Raw genomic sequence first — 23447 nt, forward strand, 5'->3', positions numbered from 1 at the left:
GGTAGAATTATAATACAAATCAATAAAATACACAATCACGAAAGTTCAAGCAATGCATAAATTATATAAATTCTACAATGGAATACAATACGATAGTCATTGTCACTAGCTCCAGCCCATGTGGATACGATTCTAATAGAAAAAACTTCAAAGTTTAATGACAACTGTATTAAAAAAAGAGAAGAAAGTTATACAAGAAGTGCCGCTGTACATGAAGTACCACTGTTTAGGTTTTCTCAGTCGAAATCTCTATCTGGAAAGAAGGCTGGGGCGAGCAAGGTCCATGCGTACAGCAGGAAGCAAATCCAACTCGAGCTGATCTTCACCCAAAATGCAGCGACCGAACTGCTGAGATTCTTCAGACTGGCGCCACTTGGCCTTCAAATTGAAATGTTCAAGGGAGATGAAAGATATGCACACAAAGAAAAATTGTAAAGCAAAATATAATGAGTCCTTTGGAAAGATTGAACGAGGCAATTGAAATAGCTTCGCAAAATTATGATATAAAATGCAATGATGAAATACCAGAATAAAATAACTAAAAATTTGGTAAGAACAAACAAAAAGGAAACAAAATATTTTTGAAAAAAAGCTAAAACAAAAAAAGTGAGATTTAGCCGAGCGCGTGTAACTTGATCAAAGCAAACTGGCGAAAGAAACTATGACAAACAGGTTGTTGAAAAGATTTCCGAAAGGACTGAATCAATTTGAAAATTCAAAAATTACGAATCTAGGTCATTAAAAAGCAAAGATATTTTGGGGCTCACAAGATTTCGCATTAAACATTACTATTTGGATTTATATTACATTTCCTATACAATATCAACACACGTTATATCTTTGGCGAAAAAGAGAGAAACGAACTGGAAGCTTCATTAGTAGCGGGCAACTGATGAGGGCCTAGGGGTTTTTATTTTAATGTATACTCAAAGAGGAGGGCCAAATCTAAAATACCAAAGTCGATCGGGATACTTTGCGTGTTTTCGAGTATGAAATGGTGCAATAGCATCAATTCAATAAAAATATATTCACAAATATATAATTGAAACTATAAATTGTATAATGGTAAATCAATTCAACTGGCCCAAAGAATTGTCTGACTGGTGCATTGCTCCAGCTTCAAGAACTACAGAGAATAAAAGCTGCGAAGATCACTTACTTGTACCAGTTAGTTATGGTCATCATGATATAAAGGGTAGCAAGAAACATCATGAAATGGAAGAAGGAATAGCTGTAGGACACTGTATTATCTTCGTCATCGTAGACACGTTGCCCTGGAATTCAACAATGAAAGTCAACAGAACCGGTTTTCCACTAAAAAACAACTGTTTAATGCTTTAACTAATATCGATGATAAAAAAAGAGAATTTTAGTGAACTGACTCGTGATTTCGTAACAACAAAGAGCAGCACATCAGCTACCCTGGGTGCCAGAGCCTCAGAGAGTCAAAGGATGAAGAACGGAGGAAAGGAAATGCGGAGGAGAATGGAAGAGGAATTCATCCATTCTCCTTCGCAATTTCTTCCCCCGTTCTTCATCCTTTGACTCTCTGAGGCTCTGGCACCCAGGGTACACATCAGCACACATTACTCATTTATTTGTTTATTTTTATAAATCAATTAAACACATCAAATGTTTACTTGTTCGGAACTTGAAATTATCATTGTCATTTCTGCTAGGTTTTTCGCTGAGTTTTTAAAGGTTTTTAAATTTCTCTTTTCCTCTACAGGATACATGGTGAAAATTCTCATCCTGTATAAAGATTCCTTATATCATTATTAAATTACTAATATCATCCATTTTTATATTATATGTATTATTATTTTATTTTACTCCCAGTAAAATTCCAAAACTCATTCGGCCTTTTCCTACCTCATAAAGGGTTTTTATAAAGCGCACTATAGTGATCTGGCGTCATCACGTTTTAAGAAAATGTATACTTGATACAAATTCCTTGGGATTCGTCAACTTTTTCAAGACATATAGGCAGAAATTATTCATTTTAAAATCTGATAACCATAAATAACTGCTTCAACCATTTCTATTCCTTCTTTATAGCAAAACAAAAATTGATTTGAGATTTGCGAGAACTTTCCATATAAATTTCCTTATGAAAATATTTATGACAATTATTTATTGAAAAATCCTAAATTGTTGATGTTTTACAATTCATTAGCTAACGTTCAGTGACTATGCCAATTCATTATGATCAAAAGTTCTGCCTTGAGGCAGCCATAAATTCAAAATTAATATTTTAACAAGTTTTTGATTTTGGGAAAAAATTCAACATCAATATTTTTATCAAATTCTTTTATTTACAGAAAATAAAAAATTTGTTTGAAAAGGGGACGTTGGGAGCTTAAAGTCAGTTTAAATCATCATTCATGCTTGTGAAATAACAGAAAGGTAAAACTCCAGATAAATAAAAAAAATCATCAGATTAACAAGCTGCAGGTCATAGTATTATAAAAAATTATAAATATTTTTTTTAACAAAGCTTAAACTACGAACGACATTGAAAATAACATAATACACGGGTGAAATACTATGGAATGGTGTAAAGGATACCTACCAGAACCAGCTTCTTCGAGATTGTCTTCCTTCGATGTACTTGTTTTTGAGTCGGACAAAATCGTGGATTCCGTTGCTGCGGAAGAAGCTCCTCCACTAAGCCCAAGTTTTCCGATTTGAGATGAGCTTGTTGTTCGAATGCAAGAAAACATGACAACAATGAAGGTGATTATAAGGCCAATGATTGACTGGGCATCGAAGTTTGGCGATATACTACCGGATGCTGCCAGAATTTCGCCACGGATAGAGTTGCATGTGCCTTGAGAAATCAGAAATCGATTCTTTATAGTTTCTTCAGCAAATTATCTTCATTTCAAAACACAATCGCAAAGCAAGGTTACCCAGAACAGGCAAAACTCACAAAATGCATTGTTAAAAATGTAGAAGACATGCCAATTATGTACAAAATTAAACTAATTATCAATCTTTACAATTTTTCACTTTAAAGTTGTATAAAATTGAGTTAGATACGAGCTTGAAACAAAAATCAATTGCTTACCTGGTTGGTATGACAGGGCACTCCAAGCAAGGTACGTAGTGTAAAGCGATATCACTGAAGCTTGCAATAAACCTTTGAAAAAATAAATGAATGCATATCAAGCAAAGAGAAAACAAGAGCAATCAAAGTTTGCTGGTAAAATCTTAGCGACAATCAACCTGGAGCTACCTTGTCTCTCATTATAATTTTCTATTTCTCAAGTCTATAACGGAACTCAAGATAAAAGAGTCATTCCTGAAACTTCAACTTGACGTGTCGTCATTTCCTTTCTGATACATAATAACGGTCGATTTCCTCAGTCCTCTTTTAACTGTAAGATTTTACAACAATTGATGCACGTGGATGCCTGCTTTACTGCCATGTCCATCCTAAGGAAACATTTCTTTGCACCTTTCGCTCATTAAAAAGTCCTTCCTTTATAAAAATTTTTACTATAATAGACGGTACATCAAATTTCTTCCGTTTAATATATTTCATAGAAGCGTAAACTGGCAAATACCAAAATTCTTTGAAATAGCTTTTTATTAAACCATAATATTCTTTAGAACATTTATCCTCAACAAGCACGAAGCTAAGAAAAATTTATTATTATGCCTTAAAAAGAAAACAGAAAAATGCTAGAAAACTAAGATCCTTTTACACCCTGGTATTTATGACTTCAAAATAGTTGGCTAATGAAATAAAAATTCTAACTGCTAAACAATACAAATTCTAATCGCCATGTTTCCTGAAAACTAGATATAAATAAGTCTTGGTAATTTCTTAGGTCTTAATAAAAGCCTTAATATTGTTACATAGATAAAATGCAAACCTGATCTTGGCTGTCTCTCCTGGACTTGGGGAAGAATTGCTAATATAGAAACAATGATGCATAAAATCAAATGGAAGCTGATGACAAATTTCTGCGTAGCACAGCTACTGTCACTTGCTTTTGTGAAAAACACAAAGAGCAGTGCTATGCCCGTAATTGTGGCTGCATACATGATGAATGTGCTGCCCAGTAAAAGGACCTGCCAGCATTTTGAGTCACTCTCCTCCATGTTTTCAACCCAGGTTTCATTCCAAGCATGAGCAAAGTCAATCAGAAGTACAAGCTGGATAATGATGAACAAGAATCCACCAATGAGACCAATGTACATCCAGGCTGCAAAAAATCACCAAAACAAGTAAAAAACATGTATCTTGTGCATACTAAGGAGAGCTATGCCTGGCCTAGCACACCCAAATAGACAAAAGATTTGCAATCTGCATGCTACACAGAATATTCACACAATTCTTAGCAGAGCTTTAAAGCTGGCAAAGTTATTGCATGAAAAAAAGATTCTTCAAGATACCTTATTCATTATTAATTTTCAGTATATATGCTTAAAAACCATTAGCTGCATTTAAGTATAAATATCTTTCCACTGCAAAGCTAATTGCAAATAACCTAAACCTTTCTTGACTATGAGCTCAGGGCTTAGTTCATTAGAAGTGATTGCATTTTAAGCATATATATCAACTATGAAAAGGAAATACTATAAGCATTCAAAAGGGTTTTGGTTTCTCTTTTTAAAAAAGTAAAGCTATCCCATCATCCACATTGGCTTCTAATCAACATATTTTCAAACAACTTTTCCCCAGAGAAGCTTTTGATGGCAGGGATATTCAAAGTTTCCTTGTATTTATGATGCTCTTTCTTTTTAGGCCCATGTTAATTGGTAGTTTCAAGGACCATTTTGTCATTCTTTTGCAAATATACCTACAAGTACATCAATAATCTACAAAGCTTGTTTTACATTTGCTACGAGGAAAGAAACCCTTTTACTGACATTTCCAAATTTGGTCCTTTATTGAAAATAATAAAGTTCTCAAGTGTGACGTTGCAAAAAAATTTTATTTTCAGAATTTTCGAATTTTGACCACATAATACAAGAGAACACCATAAAAACTCCCTTTTTTGCAAAATCAGTTAAATTTGTCAAAAATCAGGTGAGCAATGGCCAATAAAAGATCTGGAGTTTGCTAAGGGATTACTGTTAATTTGGCTCAGTTCATCAAGTTATGAACTGAGACCAAATAACAGACGAGGTTTGATGGGGTTCAGAGCTTGTGCTCATCTGGACAAAATTCAAAAACTCTAAAAATAGATTTTTGTGGTGTCAACACTTGACAACTCTATTCTGAAAAACTAGTCTGAAAATGCCCTGATGCCCAGAAACTCTAATTTAAATATTGGTATTCTACTTCTATACCATTATGTCATTATATACAACTGTGTTTTATATTTGATTTGTATAAACTGTGCAACATGTATTTATCATTAGGCTTAGAGAAACTGGTAAAGTGCCTAATTAATGTGTTGCATTGCTTGTAATATTATCAACAAATAGTGCAATATGCCCTTCAACCAAAAGATTTTAATAATTAGCAAGAAATTTTTTCTTAACTTACCTGTTGAAAATGTGTTTGCAGCAGGAATGAAAAAAGCACCAACCACGCCACCAATAATGAGTAGGAGCTTTATTCCCCAAAATCCATTTTGAACACCAGCACGTCCATCTTTACTGCTCTTAACTCCAATCATAATGAGTGTAAACAATACAAAGAAGCAGGCAACTGCAAACATCACTCTGTAGACAGCTAAATAGCCAACAATTTGATGGCAATCAACATTTGCCTGTGAAAGAAAGAAGAATACTTTACGTTAGCAGTGGCATCCTTCTTCAGTACATATTCTACTGGTGTTCTCATAAAACAATTTATCCCTTTTTATAATGGCTACCATTTTGAACTTTTCAACACAAAGTGAAGATAATTCAAGATTTTAAAAATTTCCATGTAACTACAGAAGAATTTAAATTCACTTATGCTAAATGCTACAAATTTGAATTGAATTAACCTTACACAACACCCATTATGTCAATGGACAGAGTTGAGAGGTGGCCCTAAGACTCATCTAGTTTCATTAAAACTGTAAAAAAAGCTGAGATCAGTAAAGAAAGATTATTTTGTAATTAAAGTATAAAAATAAATTGATAAGACATTTTTCATTCTTTATGTCTTATCACAGAGTTATCAAAAAAGAGGAAAACAAATAAAAAGAAACAGGTTTTCAAGTTCTTAGGTTTTAAAGATCTGTTAATATCTAGTTTATATCTCTTTTTTGATTCTGTTAGACTATTGTTATGAAGGTCAAATAATCTGTTCTTCTGTGTTCCTTCTTCACTTGGATCATTTTGCTTGGACAATCAGCGTAACCCTCCTTCTCGCCTAAAAGCATTGCCTAAAAATTCATCTTAAGTAAATTCACCAATCACTGAGAGGAATTATGTAATAATCAGCTAGGTGCTCAAACAATCAAGCCTGTAAGTTTTCTGAGGCTAGTGAGGAAGCGCTCCTGCTTGATTGAGTGCCTCTCATTCCAGGGCCTGCATTTCAAGCTATTTTTGCTGTACTTTTTGAAAATGGTTCTTGTATTTATTTTTGCAAAGACTAATACATGATCTATTTTGGTGACTGTGCCTGAAAAGCCGAGTATTCTCTAAGTTAGTATGTTTCAATGAAATTTCAAGCTAAAAATTTTAAACAGCTGTACTTCATCACATGTACCTAAATACTGTAAATATTTAGGATCCAAATCATCTGATGATGGGTGTCAAAAGTTACAGCTTTACTGTGACTCTTAAAAAGAGCTCCTAAGAAACTGAATATGCTTTTTTCACACCTCCAAATAGCATTTTCTTGAAAGCATCATTGAGAGGAGTGCTTTATACGAAATCAACAGCAACAGGAGAGATATTTATAAGTCGTTATCACCTAAAGAACTGTTTCAGTATCACTATAGGTTTCATCAAAATGTACTGCCTTGTGTGCCACAAAAAGGAAATACCACTTATGAAATACCTTGGGGATTATAAATAAACAGTTCAGCCAATCAACTTTTGTGAACCCTTTGTGCAACTTATGTGTTAAGTTTCCACGCCAAAACACAGATAAACATGTTGAAAATTTCAGCCTGCTGTCTAAAAGCATGTTGAAAAATTAATTCCGCCACTCTGATATTCCCACCACTCATATAATCTTGAATTAAATTAGGAGGTTTAATTGATAACCCCAAAGCAGGAATACAAGAGAAAATACGATATGATATTTCCTTGGAGGTAAAAAATAAGCATTAATGATTTCAAGATTTCTTGTTGGCACTTAATCCAAAAAACCAGGCATTTCTCGTGTAAAGGTGTCAATTTTTCCCCAGTTTCTCAGAAGAAGCGTAAACTGAAATTCACAAAGAGCACCAGTTTTATTTTTAATGCAAACTGAATTCTAAGATGGAAAGAAGATCTAAATTGACAACTAGTGCTGCTTGTTACCTGGCTTGAGAAGTAACACAGCAAAATTGTACTTTTAAGACAATTTGCATGCAAAAACAAAATGAATTTTTTAGTTCAATTAGGGAAATTGCTTTTGTAAAAATTGGTTAAACAAGTGCATTTGCCTGCAAACTGTAAGCAACAAAATTCAAAAATTTCCCTTTTCTTTCCATGGCAACCATGGTCCTGTCTTGGGTAGTAATTATATCTTGTGCTTGTCCTGAAATTCAAATCTTTTTCCTTAAGTGACTGGTCTGGAAAATACAGCAGTCCTGGAAAGATCTCATGCAAGGAGTTGAAACAAACTATACATACTGCATGTGTGCAGTTTTACCAGTTTTGGTATTTATTTGTGTCAAAATCTGTATACATGTATTCAGCTGGAGAGACCTGCCAGATAGCATGCATATATTTTTCCAACTGTTACCCTCTCCCAAACTTGAATCCTGCCTGGGATTGTTCATGGCTCTCACTGATTACCACATTTTTCACTAAATATTTTTGTGGTGACATACCCAAGGGCTGCTTACAGTGTTATAAGAAACATGATTGAAAACAAATTTTTCATAACCTTTAAATGAGTTTATGGGGCTGTTAATGAAAACCTTTTCTTTGTTTGTCCGTAATGGAGGAGCATTTACATCTGTTTGTTTTCAAATTTAAAATGAAGATGCTATCAATTTTCACTCTGCCTAGATTGCTTGCCTAGGTTCTAAAATAGGTTTTAACATAAAAGAAACATGATTAAATCTTTTAGCTAAATTAGATTTTACATGATGAAGCTTGATATTTCAATCCATACTGACTACTATATGCAACATACTCTTGTCTAAGCTCTTTATAGTTTGGAATTGTGTAAAACTGTCCCTCTTTTTTGTTGCTGTTGAAGACCTTTACATCCTTTCGATATATAAATTTTTCTTCTACGATGTAAATACCATCGTATGAAGGCCAATATAAAATTTGGGAAATTTATTCCACATCAAAAAAGTGTTATTGGTCCAATAACAGTAATTTTCCATAGCTATAGGAATTAGCAGGGAAATAACTTCTAATAACGTGGGGTAGCTGGAATTTCTGCTGCTTGGGATATTTCAAAAGTCTAAATGAAGTAACAGAAGGAATCTGATAGATGTTTAATGTCATAAAAATGCTGTAAAGCAAGGAATAACAACAAAACTTTTTGATAATATACATAAGGTACAAATATACAAGTGGGCAAATTTTGAAGCAAAAAGGTTAATGTCATTTGAATTGGATAAAGGTTATTTATTTGGTAACGGAAGGAGGGATAGATTTCCTAGAATAAAATCTTTATGGGAGATTGAAAATTTTATCTCAATGCTGCAGCATAGCCACTGTTAGACTGTTTATGAAATATGCTACTCCTTCTTTTTAAATCAGTGGCAAAATTCCAATGTCAGCCACAAAGAAAGTTACCAGTAAAGTGTTTGTAGCATGCATCTAAAGTTACGGAAGGAATAGAATAAAGTAACAGAAGGATGCATGTTAACAGATGTGAAAAACTTTAGAATTATTACTTTAATACCACAACTATGACAAATATCAAATGATCTGATACTGTGTAAATCAAACTTTATCTGAAAAACGTTCTTAATGAAACAAGGGGTAACATTAGATAGAAAGGTTAACAAAGGTCAGTATGCCTTGCACATATTAACAAACAGCTTTATTATAGGAAAAGTTGAAATTCCTCAACAATCTGTGCAAGCCTTTGTTAAACAATATAATTTTTCAGGGCTGTCAAGAATCTTTAAATAGCAATATTCAAAGATTGGCTGAAATATTTGAGAGCACTTGAAACCATTATAGTGTTAATATTTGCAAGAAATGTACTTAAGCCTTCAAAACAATATCTTAATCAATTTATCATAATACCATATGTCACAAGTATCACCCTTTTGTATTTGCCAATTCTGAGGCATGAAAATTAAGTAATCTTGTTTTTCGTGTCAAACTTTTTGGAATAACTGCCTTTGGAAACTTCTACTTCTACACAATTAATCAACTACTTCATGAAGAAGTTATGTTGATGTAGAGGAAAAAAGAAATTAAGAAAAAAGAACAAGGGGAAACACATAGGACAACAGCACATGCCAAGATGAAATGTGGAAAATCAAGCCTCATAAACTTTAGAAGGCCAGAGCCACATGGTACACAGCACTGAAACCATTGTGGAATTCCACAGTTTTGGGGAAATGACTACCCTTATATTGTATGACAACATTTTTTTATAAACTGAAGAGTGAATAACTCTAAAACAGCTACAAATATTTTAAAATACAGAAATTAACAGAAGGTAAAAGTACAAAAAAGTAACAGTAGGAAGATTTTAAGATACCCTATACTGTTCAAAAGACAGTTTGTGTCTGCAACTTCATTTGGACAGAAAGAGATGGTTCAAATATATGGTAATGGTGAGTTGGCTGTTTAGTACCTCCAGAAGAAAAATTTTTTCATATACATAAAGTAGCGGAAGGAATTTTGTTACTGCAAGGCATAAGATGCTTTTCATTGTTTAGACATTTTCAAATGTTTAGATATTATAGAATCATGTAAATGCTATCTATACCCTTGATTTATAGGCTAATTTTTTTCATAATCTGTCCCTCATTTTTGAAATATGCTCTGCTGGTTGGTGACTAATAACTGTTACAGTATATTTTTATTGCAAGCTGTCCCTGATAACACATAATTTTGGTACAAGTTGAAAGCCTGAACTATATCGTTATTGGTACAAGTTGGAAGATGATCATCAGCAGGAAATGGGCCGATGATAGGACTTTGATTAAATTATTTTCCTTCATTTGAAAATTCCCTTTCATCCATGCTTTACATGTCACTAACTTGCCCTTATTGTCATCTTGTCTTACTTGGAGTTTGTGTTTTGGAGTACGAAGATAATTTCAATTCTGATTCTGGTTTACATTTTCCATCTTGATAATTGAAGTTTTTTTGGTTTTATTATTATGTTCTAAAATGTTTACTCCTTTCAAAAACATTTTTGAAGAAGTATATATAATATATTTTAGCATGCAGAAATATGAAACACTGATTAACATTAGTCTAGAAAATATGACCCTGTTTCAATTTTTTCTTTATTATTTGATTAGTTGATTTCCATGAGTGGCTAATAGGCCGCAGTGGGACATCCAAATCATTCCTCGACTTTTTTTTCTAATAACGCTTGAACAGAAAAGCAGTTTTGCTTCTCATCTGCAGGAAAAGGTTTCGTATACGAAGAAAAAGATTGAGTTAGCTAGATCATACCTTGTCGCAAAACCAGTCTATTTTAGCAAGCTTCTTGTCGATACCAGGCGAAAGCATGATACAGGATACGACAGTGAACACAAACAGAAGGAGCGAATACCCCATTCTTGCTGCAGTCGAGTTTCTGCACGAAGGACAGCAACTGCAGCATAAGCTGCAAGCTGCAGATGTAAAGCAGCACGCCAGGCTGGCGACACAACCCATCTTTCTTGATATGCTTCGGTAACACTCTTTTTACTCCTGCACTTCGCACAGTTTCACAATAAATTTACGCTTTCTGTTTTCCTTCTCGACCTTTAGGACAATTTAGCTGCAGATGCGCGCGCACATACGAAGTACTGTTTTCCGATATGACGTCATATCTGAAATCTGTCATAGTCTGTGACTAGGCCAAAGAAAATCAGTAAAGAGCCTACAGTTTTGGAAATGATAGTACCCAGTATTGATCAGAAAAAAATAAAGTTGGTATTTTTTAAAAATAAGAGTTTTTAAGAAATTCAATAAAAAATTAAGAATCTTTTAGTACTAGAAAATTCTCAAGGCTTCTCAATGCTAGAAAATGCTAAGCCCCCCTGTTGTTTGTAAGCGTCAAATATTACTTTAAAGATCTTACGATTGATAGTTGATGAAAAACAAATGCAGTTTAACTTGTCGACGGAAGAAATTACAGAATTGGCTTGTTTGATCAAGGTGGGGATGCCGTTCCAAGATCTTGCACCTGCATACTTGAAAGATTTTAAGCAACATTGCAGTGCTTTTACGCGTCAGAAAAATGTCACCTTTACAGGCCTGTCTGGTACCATGTTGATGAACATTGGAAAGTAAATAAAAAAACTCATAAAAACAAGAAGGGGAGATCTTATTTGCAGATTCGTAAACAAAAGTCAACATTTTCAATTCAAATAGATCCTGCAGCTTAAGAAGTTGGAGAGTGTAAAAATAGGAGAAGATGGAGCAAAACGATTTTCGAAGGCAATAGCTCTTACATCTTTCTTTTGTAGGATAAAAATCGGTTTAATCTATGAGTCACAAGTAAGACCCCAAACAACAATTCTATATTCGGAGAAAAGCAAATAAGGAGTTATACAAGGAAACCAACACATTTATGGGAAGCAGATGTCTCAACTTAAAAAAATATACCACAGGTTCATTTAAATGATGCTTCCAAGAAATATTTTCGTCAAGGAGAAGACCGAGAAGTTTAACATATTTTGCCTTCCTCGCATGTTGCTTACCAAATATTATGTCAACAGTGGCATTTAGGGGCTTTTGTGGTGAATGAAAAATAATAAAGCTAGTTTTAGCAACATTCAATGCAAGCTTGTTTGCATCAAGCCACTTCTTTACATACTTCAGTTCGTTGTTAACAACCTTTTGAAGTTGCTCTAAATTTCCTGACTCATAATAAATGTTGGTATCATCAGCAAAAAGATAAAAATATAATTTGGATGAAGCCTTGGAAATATCATTGATATAAATGAGAAAAAGGAGTGGGCCAAGAACAGATCCATGTAGGACCCCACATGTAACTCTTTGATTACAGGAATTATAGCCGTTAACAGAAACACACTGTGCCCTGTTGCTAAGATAAGAGCAAAACCAAGACAATGCCGTCCCTCTAATACCATAGTGCTCAAGTTTTTTAGTAAGGATTTGATGATAAACAGTGTCAAATGCCTATTGTAAATCAATAAAAATGCGACACCCAAACTTTTTATTGTCTAAAGAAATTTTTACTGATTCTGTTAAACTTATCAGTGCATTATTTATTGAGTGACAAGCACGAAAACCAAACTGAAGGCTGTACAGGACATTGTGTAGTTCCAAAAAATCATTAAGACGTTTATACATAATTTTCTCAGTAATTTTACTAAATTTAGACAAAAGAGATGTTGGCCTATGATTGGAGGAGTTAAGTGGCCAGCCTTTTTTGAATAAAGGAATTAGTGAGCTGCATTTTGTAGGGAAAGTACCAGACTGGAAGGACTCATTAATTATCTGAGAGAGAGGAGTTGATATATGGGGAGAGAGGATCTTCAAAACCTTTGTAGGGACACTATTAGGACCAATAGATTTGCCAGTTTTTAACAAGCTTATCATGTCAGATATTTCCATTGGAATTGCTGGGGGTGATGAAAAAAGAATGTTCATTGCTACTTCCAAGATAGTCCATGAGTGATTTCATTGTCCTAGGTGTTTTGTGTGTGACATTTTTGCTTATATTTGCAAAAAATCATTGAAGGTATTTGCTATAACAGTTGGATTTGTTGTCACATTTTCATCAACATCTTTAGGTTTGCCTATAACATCCGTAACTCTTGATCATAAATTGCTGTAATAAAGCTGCTGAGAAGCCAGAAAACATTGCAGAAGCTGCAGCAAAAGTATTTGATCAAAGGAGAGTATTTCATCTTACGAAAAGTTGAAATTTTCATCCTTCCACGACCCCCAAATTAGCCACTTGTTTGGTCCTTGTGTCTACTAGCATTCCATTAACTATCATAGCACCTTCAACATTCATGATTGGGATGTTAATGGATCAAAAATATAAAAATATGGACAACGAAGGCAGTTCTAGTTGATACATTATATAGTTTATTGTAGCAAATATTAGAAACACCAAAAAACACGAGAAAAGACAGAGACAAGAATTATATTGCAAGACATTTTTAATCGATTAAGTCTCACTAGCCCTCGTGCTTGCACATCTATACAAAGCGTCTTTAAACTAAGTTTCTGCAAAAACGTACAGACAAATGTCGTACACATTAGCAATAACGCTTTTATTAAAGCTAAGTTGTCAAAGTTCTCAATCCAGTGTAATTATCAGCTTAGACATTATCACCAACAACATGATATCTAAGAATCGTTATCAAAGGTAATTGAAATGATTTGTGACTCAACTCAAGTATGAAAATTGTCTCATAATATGTTTCAATTTGGCAGTATTTTACACCGGGCAACCTAACACAGGGCTCGCATCAGAGAGACATGCTGAAGGGGGTGAATTATATAGCTTTTAGTGTACTTTGGAGTGGCAATTTAAAGGGTGGGTGAAGAAATCTAAGTTTGTTTCCGTTAGCTTAGATACAACATATGTAAGGATCAGGAGATCATAATTAAGCTTTTTCATTTCATAACCTACGCCTTAGACGTTTTACAAATATATTAACAACACGAGCATTCTATTCCGTAATAAAATCGAGAAAAAACTAAATATCTTTTGCAGTGAACAGGCTTTGTTTTCAAAACCTCAGTCTACTTTCAGGGGCTCCGTACAACCTCATACCTTTAAGTGAAATTAGTAGCTTTACCACATAATTATTAATTTGATGTTGCACAACTCGGGCTTCAGACAGGCAACACCAGTCTTCATAGCCATTTTTGTTTAAACTGACAATCATGTCTATCAAAATGTTTTATTTAATAAATGATTAGCAAGTTGCAAACGTTGCAATAAATGTAAAAAAATTAAACTTGAGTTCTCAATTACTCCAGCATCATGAAACTTAAATACTTCAGTTTCTGAAACTAAAACATATTCGAGCTGGACCTTACTAAGTTCCACAACAACTGATTAAACAAGGCAATTACTACTTATGAGAAATCATATCAACATAAGTTATCATTAGTCTCTTCCACCCAGCTTCTGCCTTGAAGTGTACCTCACACAAACATAAATTTCAATTTTTGGAATGTTAAAAACAAAGAGCAAGCAGCCTGCAATGGCATATGAATCCAAGGAAAGCCCCATCATTGTAAGTATGAGGTCAGCTGATGATCTAAAAAATGAAGAAATTTGAGAAGTCCAGTTTGGCAGGCATTGATAAGAAGTAACATTAGTTAAATAATTGTGCAAACTATGTGAAGAACATAAACCAAGTAATCAGCTAATCTTAAGAACTGTCTCCACAAACAGAGTCTTTCTATGCAGCTTGCATTTTTTCCCCTGTTTGCCTACTGGCGTGTCAATGGCACCTCTTTTAAAACAACAGATAAAAAATTAATGGAGCTAACCTTTTTTAGTTGTTTCACAGGTTTCCCTCTGATGGCAGCAAAAAGAACAAAAGACAAAAAGATGACAAAGAGAAAGTAGCTTGCTAGCTGAAGTTTTAGATTAAGACGGGTCTTCTCAGCCTGCAAAACAAAAGAATAAAATTGACGAATTCAGTGTGGCATGAATTTTCTTCCTCTTATGAGCAATAGGATGACCCCTTTGTCTCAATAGGATGACCCCTTTGCCAAACAAGCCTCCCTAAACTACAAGCATTTGAAGCCAGTTTGTTCTAAATCCATCTTCACAAGATTAGTAGTTCTATATACAACACTCAGCCTCTTGCAAAAACACCTTACAACAACAAGCATACACAACAGAACAAATAACATTGGTTTTTCACTACATAGAGCGATGTGAAATTTGTTCTAGTACAAAAGTCCAGTGACAGAAATAAAGCTGTCTCAAAGCTATACACAGCACAAAAACGAAGAAACATTTTATTACTCAAATAAAAAACTCACAAGGCTCAGCATCACTTGAGAATCATATGTCCTTTCTTTTGAAAGGGATACTTCAATCTGCCCATGACAGATTGACTTCTCTGACTCATCTTGCCTTTTATCACGGTCATTCATGTTCTTTTTACCAACTGCTACTGCTATTGAAGGAACAGCTGAGTTAATAGTGTTGTTACAACTTCTTGGTCTCCTAAGGAAAAAATATCAAAAGATTAATATATCTTTTCTTTTCTCAGCACTTAAAAATTAGGTTGCAGAGAAACCAAGAGAGTTCATACTTTTGAAAAGTTGATGAAAGGAAAGGAGAATGAAATCTGAATAAACAAAAAATATTTCAAGTTTGGAAAACCTGCAATTTCTTTTTTTGTACATTCAGATTTCATAACTTCTCCCTTAATCATGGAAAAGTAATGCATGCTTTTCTTGAAAGTTTCCAGCATATTCATACAATAAAAAATTCATTATAATAACATGTATTATTGGTATTGATTTGTAGGTTAGTATTCAATGAAGTCAATATTGTTGTAAACTTGATCTCAATGCAATAATTTGAACAGCAACAGAAATTTGGAGCCAAAAGAATGAGCTATGACAGTTGCCTTTGAGACATCCAGAAACAAACAAATACTGCATTTCAGGCAGAAAAATTGACCTGGGGCGATTTTATAAATAAAATCAAAAACATGGTTATCACAATATGTCATTTTGTTTTTTAATGATGTGCAAAATAAGAATCACTGGTCATTTATCATACCAACCAAAGGAGCTCCTTAGTAGGTGTGGTCACATCACCTTCAAACTTTTGTGCTTTAAAACCATTGTTCCCTTGTATAAAAGCAATATCTTTGGGAATTTTACTCACATGAGAGGTGTTATAACACTTGGCAGGGATATTGTGACACATGCAGGGTATGTGACTTCCTGGCACCTCGTGCTACCCTCATCTTCATCCAAAACACAGTGTCCTGTTTGGGAGAAATACAAACAAATTATTTCAAATTGTTCTTAAAAACAAGTCAGTGGAAAATTAAAATTCCTATCATTCATTATAGCAGTAAGAAATGAGTGCAAAGTCTGCCCTGCTTGAATGAAAACACATTGATGTTTTGCACAGATTGGAATCTGCCTTTTACAACTAAAAACCTACATGTAAGCTGCCCTATTACAGAGGTCAAATCATTGATAAGAGGCTTGCAAAATCAGGAAAAAGTTTCTATATAGGTTTTTGTTTCATGAAGCCATATCTTAAGGATACATTTATCAGCATTTTAATCTTAATAAAGACAAATATATTCTATGAAGAATGCATAAAAACCATTTGTTTTTAAATGATTCCACACTTCAAGGCCTTTTCAATCCTGGCATTTTAGATCTCAGATTGGCTCTTTTCGTATAGATGAGAAATAAAAAATGCAATAAACTGTTGCATCTTCACTTAAAGACAAATTGGTGTTGATAAGGCCCTTGGCAAAGTTTGCAAAAGTAAAACCAGAAACATGAAAAGACATAGGTCAACAATTTAGCAGTAGTAAATTGAAAGAAAAACAATGTGTTTCATTAAGGCAAATCAAGATATGACACTATAAGTGTTAAAAATCATTCTGTTCTTATTTCACACAACAAAGTACATGAGAAACAAATGAAATTCATTTTGCTGATAACAAAATCAAAGCTCATTTTCAAGCATGCCTGAATCACCCTTGAGGAAGATTGACACCACACATTTGGTGCTCAATACTATCAGAAGCAAAATGGGGGGGATTGGGCCTATATGCAGGTTTCAATGGAATCTGGCCTCGTCAGATTTCCAAGAATTGGTAATATAGTAAGAATGCATGGGCTGCTGCATGCCTTATTGTCCCATTTTTCAACAACAACCAAGTTGTTCACATATCGTTCTTTTAACATACAAATTGCAAATACTCTCTCAAGTTCAAGTTACATTTTACACCCCTAAATACAGATGGAAAGAAGGAAACATCATAAGACAACAATTGTGTATTAAAACGTGACCAAACAGAGGCATGTACAGGTTTGTGTGACAGGAGCATAATGTAGAAAGCATGAGAAAGCAAATTGAAAATTTGATCATATCTATACTTTTACCGAATAAGTAACTGGAATCCAATGAAATCCAAAATTGACTTTCATGTTGAAACTTCCCTTAAAGAGAATTCACAATACAGTAGAAAACAACAATATCTGATGTTATTCCAAAAATTTACATACACATAAGCAATTGGCAGATTTTTTAGAGAACATTTAATTTTGGGGCAGCAAATGTTTAAAAAAAATTCAAAACATACGTTACCACATGACCCAGAGGAATGCACTATTTTAGAAAGAGTCCTAATCAACTGACAAAGAATAATCAATAACCAAGGCCAAGGGAAAGCACAGAAAATGCCTCCTGAAAAGGTTGTTAGCTTGTTAGCCTGATTGTGCCATGCATTTTGGAAGATTGGTAGAGGGGGGCATACCCTTACAAAAAATACTTGTAAAGAAAATTTTAAGCAGACCATATTCAACTTTAATAAAAAATTAAATGTTATAAAAATGTGGTGAGCTCAAAGGAAGAATTTATATATATAAATTTGGAGTTAGAAACACATCTTTCTCCTCCATATCTTTTTATTAAAATTAAGATTTTATTCAAATTATAGAATAATGCAGTTTTGATTTAAAAGAACAGCTATTTAAAGAAAATCTGTTTGACTATATATAATGGAAGAGACTTACTACCAAATTTGAAATATGTGTTTGGTAAAAGCCCAACCAAATCACTTGTGTTAGTTGCAAAGGACCCAAGATAAGGCCTGACTCTTAGCACAAATGGCAAAGAGATATTGATGAATTCAAAGTCTTGGTTGTATTCATCATCTGTCAAAGAACTAGGCAAGTCTGCTGTAGATGAGGAATTCAAGCAAAACACCAACGATGTCAAGTTGGAGTACAGGCTATTCCAACCCTACAAGAATAAGAAATGTGTTGATATTGAGAAGATAACAGCAAATACTCAAAGAGAAAATGCATATGACTCAAAATCAAAGAACTTTATAAAAACTATCCTGGCAATTTCAGACATCAGTTTTTAACACAAATTTACTCAATTAAGTATCTAAGTGTTTGTGCACAAAATTCAATATTTCACAAACATACAAACTGTACTCTGTCCAATGCTATTACTTTAAAAGGTTATGGCTCACAGTTTTATGATACCCTGCTTGAGGGGGATATCATGTTTTTTACCCCTTCTGCAGATGTTTGCAGATGGTTTGTGGGGGGGGGGGTACATTTTCAGGATTACAGACATGAAGATATTTCTGTATTCTTTAGGTGTTTGTTTATATAATGCTTGATTTGATGGATTCAGTAGTGTATTTACACTTTCCTTTTGATTGTAGCTGGTAGTGTGGAAGCCATTTCAGTTTCTTACAACTCTTCCTGCTTTACTTCATTGACTTTCTCAACAAACAGCAAACTTAGAATGTAGCACTTAGAAGGAATTGATCGAATGAATTCTTTTAACTAACACAATCAGTTTCTGTGGTAGGCATGAAAAGACAGAAAAATGGTTGTTTGACAAGTTTTCAAAGACTATCAGTTGGGTAAAACACAACGCTCAGATCTTCTTGCTCAGAATCCAAAACCTTTTCCTTTTTCGTATTTTATTAACTTGCTTTTATTTACTCATATTTCTGCGACGCCTGCAGTGTCATAGCCAGGGTTGGACGATTGGAGGGGCCATGAGAAAGTGTGAAAGCAGGGGTTCTGGGGTTTACCCCATGAATACTTCTGCTGGCCACACCCTCAAGAAATTGGGAAAACGCCCCATTTTGTAAATGCATTTGGAAAAGCTATGGCTTTTTTATGTGGCAATGGTTGGCTAATCAAACACAATAACTGTCATACGAAGCTTTTTGTGACTGACCTCATTCTACAACTGTCTATTTCCTTCACAATTCCTCAAATGTTTATATTCTGAATTGTGTACGGTGAGAAAGCTCTATGTGTAAAAATGATTTTCAAAAACTATAAGCAAACATTAAAAATAATAGACAGTATTTAAAAGTTTCAAACTAAGTCTGTTCTCCTTGGAGCAAAATCTGCAAAATCCTGACAAGCATTTTAGAATCCAGTTTCTTTGAGGATTGAAGTGTATAAGTATTTCAGTTTCTATTTTACTGGAATGTCAATTTTTCCCCACTCTGAGGTACTAATTTTATTGCAGATTTGCACTTTTCTCAGAAACCAAGATTCTGAGCATTGGGGGTGTCTGCAATCTCCCCCTCACTATGCTGCTGATTGCTTGCCATAGAAGGTGAATATTTTGATGAAGCTAAAAATGATGACAACATTACAACAGGTGCCATTAAGAGAAATGTCTCTCAAAAACAAACATCTTCATATAGTAGCTGAAGTCTATTTTTAAGGAAGTTGAAGTCTACTTTGCTTAACTTGATATTATTTTAGAACACTTTGCTTAAATTTTTAGATTTACCTCCACTTAGTATTAGAAATTTTCCATGCCTTTTAATTGCTTTATTTTGCAAGTGAATGGGGCTTGGCAACTTTCACAATTTCCAGTGTTCAACCTTTCCTCTGACCTTCAAACTTTGATCAGTTTTTGCAGATGTCATAAAAATATGACTCCTAAGTACGTACTAAAGGAAAGCAGATATTTTCTACCCAGTTTGCAGGGTAAGGTCGATTTTGATAAGATCTTGGGTGTGCCAGCAGCCCAGGCACCTCATATGTGGGTGTACAGAAATCAAAGTCAAGATGCCAGCTTCTCCAGTATATAATTTAATAGATCTAATTTATGGGTTCATATCAGGGCTACCATGTCTCCGTCATTTTAGATGTGGGAAAACAAGTGTGACATTGCCAACACTCTGCATACTGCTTTTCCATCCTCTAAAATTTAAGAAAATTATTTTGCTGTTTTCCTTTGACAATGAAGAAAACATTTTCATTTTTTTACAAACTTTCCTCCAAGACATCTTCTTACCCCCAGCTTCTTTTGCAAGCAGATACCTGCAGAAAAATGACTGTGAAATCAATCAAAGAAGGCCATGATGGTCAAATCATGCAAGGTAAAGTTGTCTACAGTCATTGGTAAGCAAAATTATTACCGTTATCTGTAGACAACTGTCCCTTGTATTTTTTAAACTAGCAAAAATAATTATCAACATGAACCTTTGAAGAATCTGCATCGACAATATTGCTATGCTGTACGTAGTAACCAAGTGCAAAGAATCCAAATGCAAAAACGCCAAGAAAAATGGTAAAGATAACCCATGGCGGTCTTGTGTATACAAATCCAACTAAGTTGCGATAAACCGATTTCCTTTCAGGTGATGACATACTCGTACTGAAGATACAGCACAGCGTCTTCAAAGTCACGCAGGTTCATGGAATGCACAAACCAAACATGTTTGTAGTGCTCTTTGTAAAATTGTTAGTGCGAACAGCACACTCTAGACGGAATATCAATTGGCCTTTGGATCTATCGAGTCAACTTTTTTGCACGTATCTTCTCCAGCTATTTGTTTTCGCCGAATTTTCATTCTATCTCCTACCACAGATTTGGTTCGGTATCGATGTTGAATAGGATTGAGTACCCATAATGCAATTTCGTTTTAAACAGGAAAGGGGGCATAAATGAGCGTGGCATTTACCTCCCCCCCCCCGGGACGCCTGAAAGAGATTAAGGCGGGAGGGGCAGTGTTAGTGCTGCGGGTATCGTTAGCCCCAGGGTAAGCGCCCCCACTTATCTTGCCAATGATTCTAACCAACTTTAATAAATTGTTTTGACTTTATTTATTTTGCTGCCAGTGAAAAACCTATATTATACTTAGGATCTGTGCAATGAATACATTACATTACATTACATCATGAAACAGAATGCAACGTTGTTGAGTTAATGCTTGTGGATGGGGTGGGTCCACCACAGCAATTGAAGTCATATTTGGTTGAAAAGAGAATCATATTCAGGGCTTCCGACGAAGGGGGGGCCGGGGGGGCCTTGCCCCCCTTTTTGCAAAACAATAGAGTTTTTTTCAAAATCTTTTGTTATGGGTGTTAAATTTTCCCTTGGCCCCCCACTTTTCAACCTTTGTCGGAGCCCATGATAATGCTTTGAAAAGCTTTTGAATTTGTTTGCTTTTCATTGTAAATGATTGATATCATCAACAGTCTCTTGAAAACATGGGGGTCATTTAGGCAATGAAAAGTTAAGCAGAGGCGTCACTGGTGGTTGATGGATTTTGGGGCATAAGGCCAATGGCTCTAATTGAGCAAGGTGTTACCAGGAGAGGTAGAAATTCGAAAAAAGCAATCCGAATTTTACTATGAGCAATCCGAATCTACTCGATCTACCAAAGATACTATTCCAGTATCTTTGAATCTACCAGGGCCCGCGCCACGAATTTGAAAGGCTAAAAAAGTTGGGGGCCAAGGCTTCTTACCTCTTTTACTACTGCTTCTAAAGTACTTGTATCGCAAAAAATGAGGGGGGGCCAGGGCCCTTTCATCCCGATCTTCATCTGTACTTTTTTCATTACCCTCTGAAATTCTTCATACTCTAAATTTTTAAATCATTGTTTCAAAGAGTTTTGGTACTAACGAGAACCTGGTCGAGGATGGCAAGTAATATCTTCGCTCAATGATGTACAAATTATGATGGAATTTTCTTATTCTTTTCTTTGGTAGTTTGAAATAACAGCTTTACCCCATCAAATGCAAGCCAGTCCAAAAAGGGGGGGTTGAAACGGAGGCTGGGGCTTACCCCAAAAATAATTTGAGGGTGTGCCCTTTAGAACGCTAGAACACGCCTATTTCAATAGACCGATCCCATTATTACGTCACAGGTGTTGCCACATACAATGCATTCTGGTAGTTGTAGTTACGCGCACCGTTGCTATCCATCTTGTTCATTTTGTTTCTCACTGAATCGCCGGGTTATCGAAGTATTTGTGTCGAAAACATGAACGGAAATATTGAAACGAACGGAGATTTTATGAAAAAGGACATCCCTAGTTTTTTCAAAACTCTTGCAAGGACACAGGTCCTACTGACAGTGCTGTCAATGGAGCAACACCAGAAGATGAAATAAACTAATTGATGTCGATGAATTTGAAGAAGTGGGCTTAGATGTCGATAACTTGTCAGATAATAGAGATGGCTGGACGAAGTCTTTGGAGTCTTCGTTTGATTACCAAATCAAAATCTATGCCAAAGCGTGGAAGTGCCCTGAAAGCACTTCTTAAAAAATAACATAGTTATAGGTTATAGAAAGAAGGCTATGTCCGAGGTGTTTTATTGAAAAATCCAAATTTGAAGCTGTCAAAACTTTCCATTTGGTGCAAGAGTTCATGTACCATGAAAAATGTGAGATACGTTGATTACGCACATCGATGTGATATAAAAAAAGGTCATGAGAAAATTTTACATCCTGAATTTTACATCTTCTGTATCTCAAGTATTTTCAGTAGGCCATGTTCACACATCGAAAATGCAGACGTTGGAATGATACAGAATGATACAGTTCTCATTTTACTTCATACTCTAATTAAAAAACAATTAAAAAACTGTCAAAAAATTCTATTTTTGAAAAACTGGGGACTCCAGCCACCCAAGACCCCCCCCCCAATCCCCCATTGAACATCGCTCAACATTTGAACTAAGAAGAAGTGGATGACATCAGAAATTCTTGATCAGATGGAGTTGAGGCGTATAGAGAAGAAAGATGCGGATGAGTATAAAAGGCTGAATAGAAGTGTTCGGAAGACGAGTAGAACAGCAAAAGTATCTTGAGCAGCAGTGTGTGGAGATAGAAGGCCTGGAGAAGAGGGATGCTCAAATGATGAATAAAAGTAGTGACAAGCAAGATGGAACATATTGTGTCTAGTTATATAAGCGATGAAGATGGTAGTGTGTTAATAGAGCTAGATCGAGTTAAGAGAAAGTGAACGGAGTACATCAAAAGTCTATATTCAGATATAGATAGGAAAGAAAAACCAGCAATAAGGATAACGATATCTTGGTCACCGATAACAAAAGAAGAAATTAGAGATGTTATGAAGAAGATCAAAAAAAAGATGAAAAGATATCATTTGAGCTGATAGAAGATTTAAAAAATTTCGGGCTTCACAAGATCACTGAAATTGCTAATCATGTGCATGATTCTGAAGACATTCCTAATAAAATGCGTGAAT

The 23447-nt window shown here is 34.7% G+C and overlaps 2 protein-coding genes across 2 annotated transcripts; both read right to left on the reverse strand.

Annotated features, from left to right (window-relative positions):
* Positions 1-40: 40 nt before the first annotated feature.
* LOC135683244 (putative serine incorporator) lies at positions 41-11029 on the reverse strand. Its single transcript, XM_065198453.2, has 7 exons — positions 10714-11029; positions 5504-5729; positions 3882-4214; positions 3071-3142; positions 2573-2830; positions 1160-1274; positions 41-378 (listed from the first exon to the last, which is right to left on the reverse strand). The coding sequence occupies exons 1-7, from the start codon at positions 10915-10917 to the stop codon at positions 237-239; spliced, it is 1350 nt and encodes a 449-aa protein (XP_065054525.1). The 5' UTR covers positions 10918-11029; the 3' UTR covers positions 41-236.
* Positions 11030-13350: 2321 nt separating this feature from the next.
* LOC135683246 (transmembrane protein 248) lies at positions 13351-20833 on the reverse strand. Its single transcript, XM_065198455.2, has 7 exons — positions 20428-20833; positions 17968-18196; positions 17335-17391; positions 16091-16193; positions 15232-15418; positions 14731-14850; positions 13351-14495 (listed from the first exon to the last, which is right to left on the reverse strand). Exons 1-7 carry the CDS (start codon positions 20593-20595, stop codon positions 14484-14486), a joined length of 876 nt encoding a protein of 291 aa, XP_065054527.2. The 5' UTR covers positions 20596-20833; the 3' UTR covers positions 13351-14483.
* Positions 20834-23447: the final 2614 nt, after the last annotated feature.

Source organism: Rhopilema esculentum, chromosome 7, assembly GCF_057945365.1.
Source record: "Rhopilema esculentum isolate cy_ngs chromosome 7, ASM5794536v1, whole genome shotgun sequence".
Classification (NCBI taxonomy): Eukaryota; Metazoa; Cnidaria; class Scyphozoa; order Rhizostomeae; family Rhizostomatidae; genus Rhopilema; species Rhopilema esculentum.

What these genes read in the sequence shown, in the direction of transcription:
- LOC135683244 (XM_065198453.2), bottom strand. Translation starts at nt 10,917, where the DNA reads ATGGGTTGTGTCGCCAGCCTGGCGTGCTGCTTTACATCTGCAGCTTGC. An exon ending in TGCCCTGTCATACCAACCAG is followed by an intron (nt 2,831 to 3,070) that starts GTAAGCAATTGA and finishes TGATTTCTCAAG; the next exon opens with GCACATGCAACTCTATCCGT. An exon ending in TCTCGAAGAAGCTGGTTCTG is followed by an intron (nt 1,275 to 2,572) that starts GTAGGTATCCTT and finishes GTTGAATTCCAG; the next exon opens with GGCAACGTGTCTACGATGAC.
- LOC135683246 (XM_065198455.2), bottom strand. Translation starts at nt 20,595, where the DNA reads ATGTCATCACCTGAAAGGAAATCGGTTTATCGCAACTTAGTTGGATTT. An exon ending in TCGATGCAGATTCTTCAAAG is followed by an intron (nt 18,197 to 20,427) that starts GTTCATGTTGAT and finishes TTATTCTTGTAG; the next exon opens with GGTTGGAATAGCCTGTACTC. An exon ending in AGTGTTATAACACCTCTCAT is followed by an intron (nt 15,419 to 16,090) that starts GTGAGTAAAATT and finishes TTTTTTCCTTAG; the next exon opens with GAGACCAAGAAGTTGTAACA.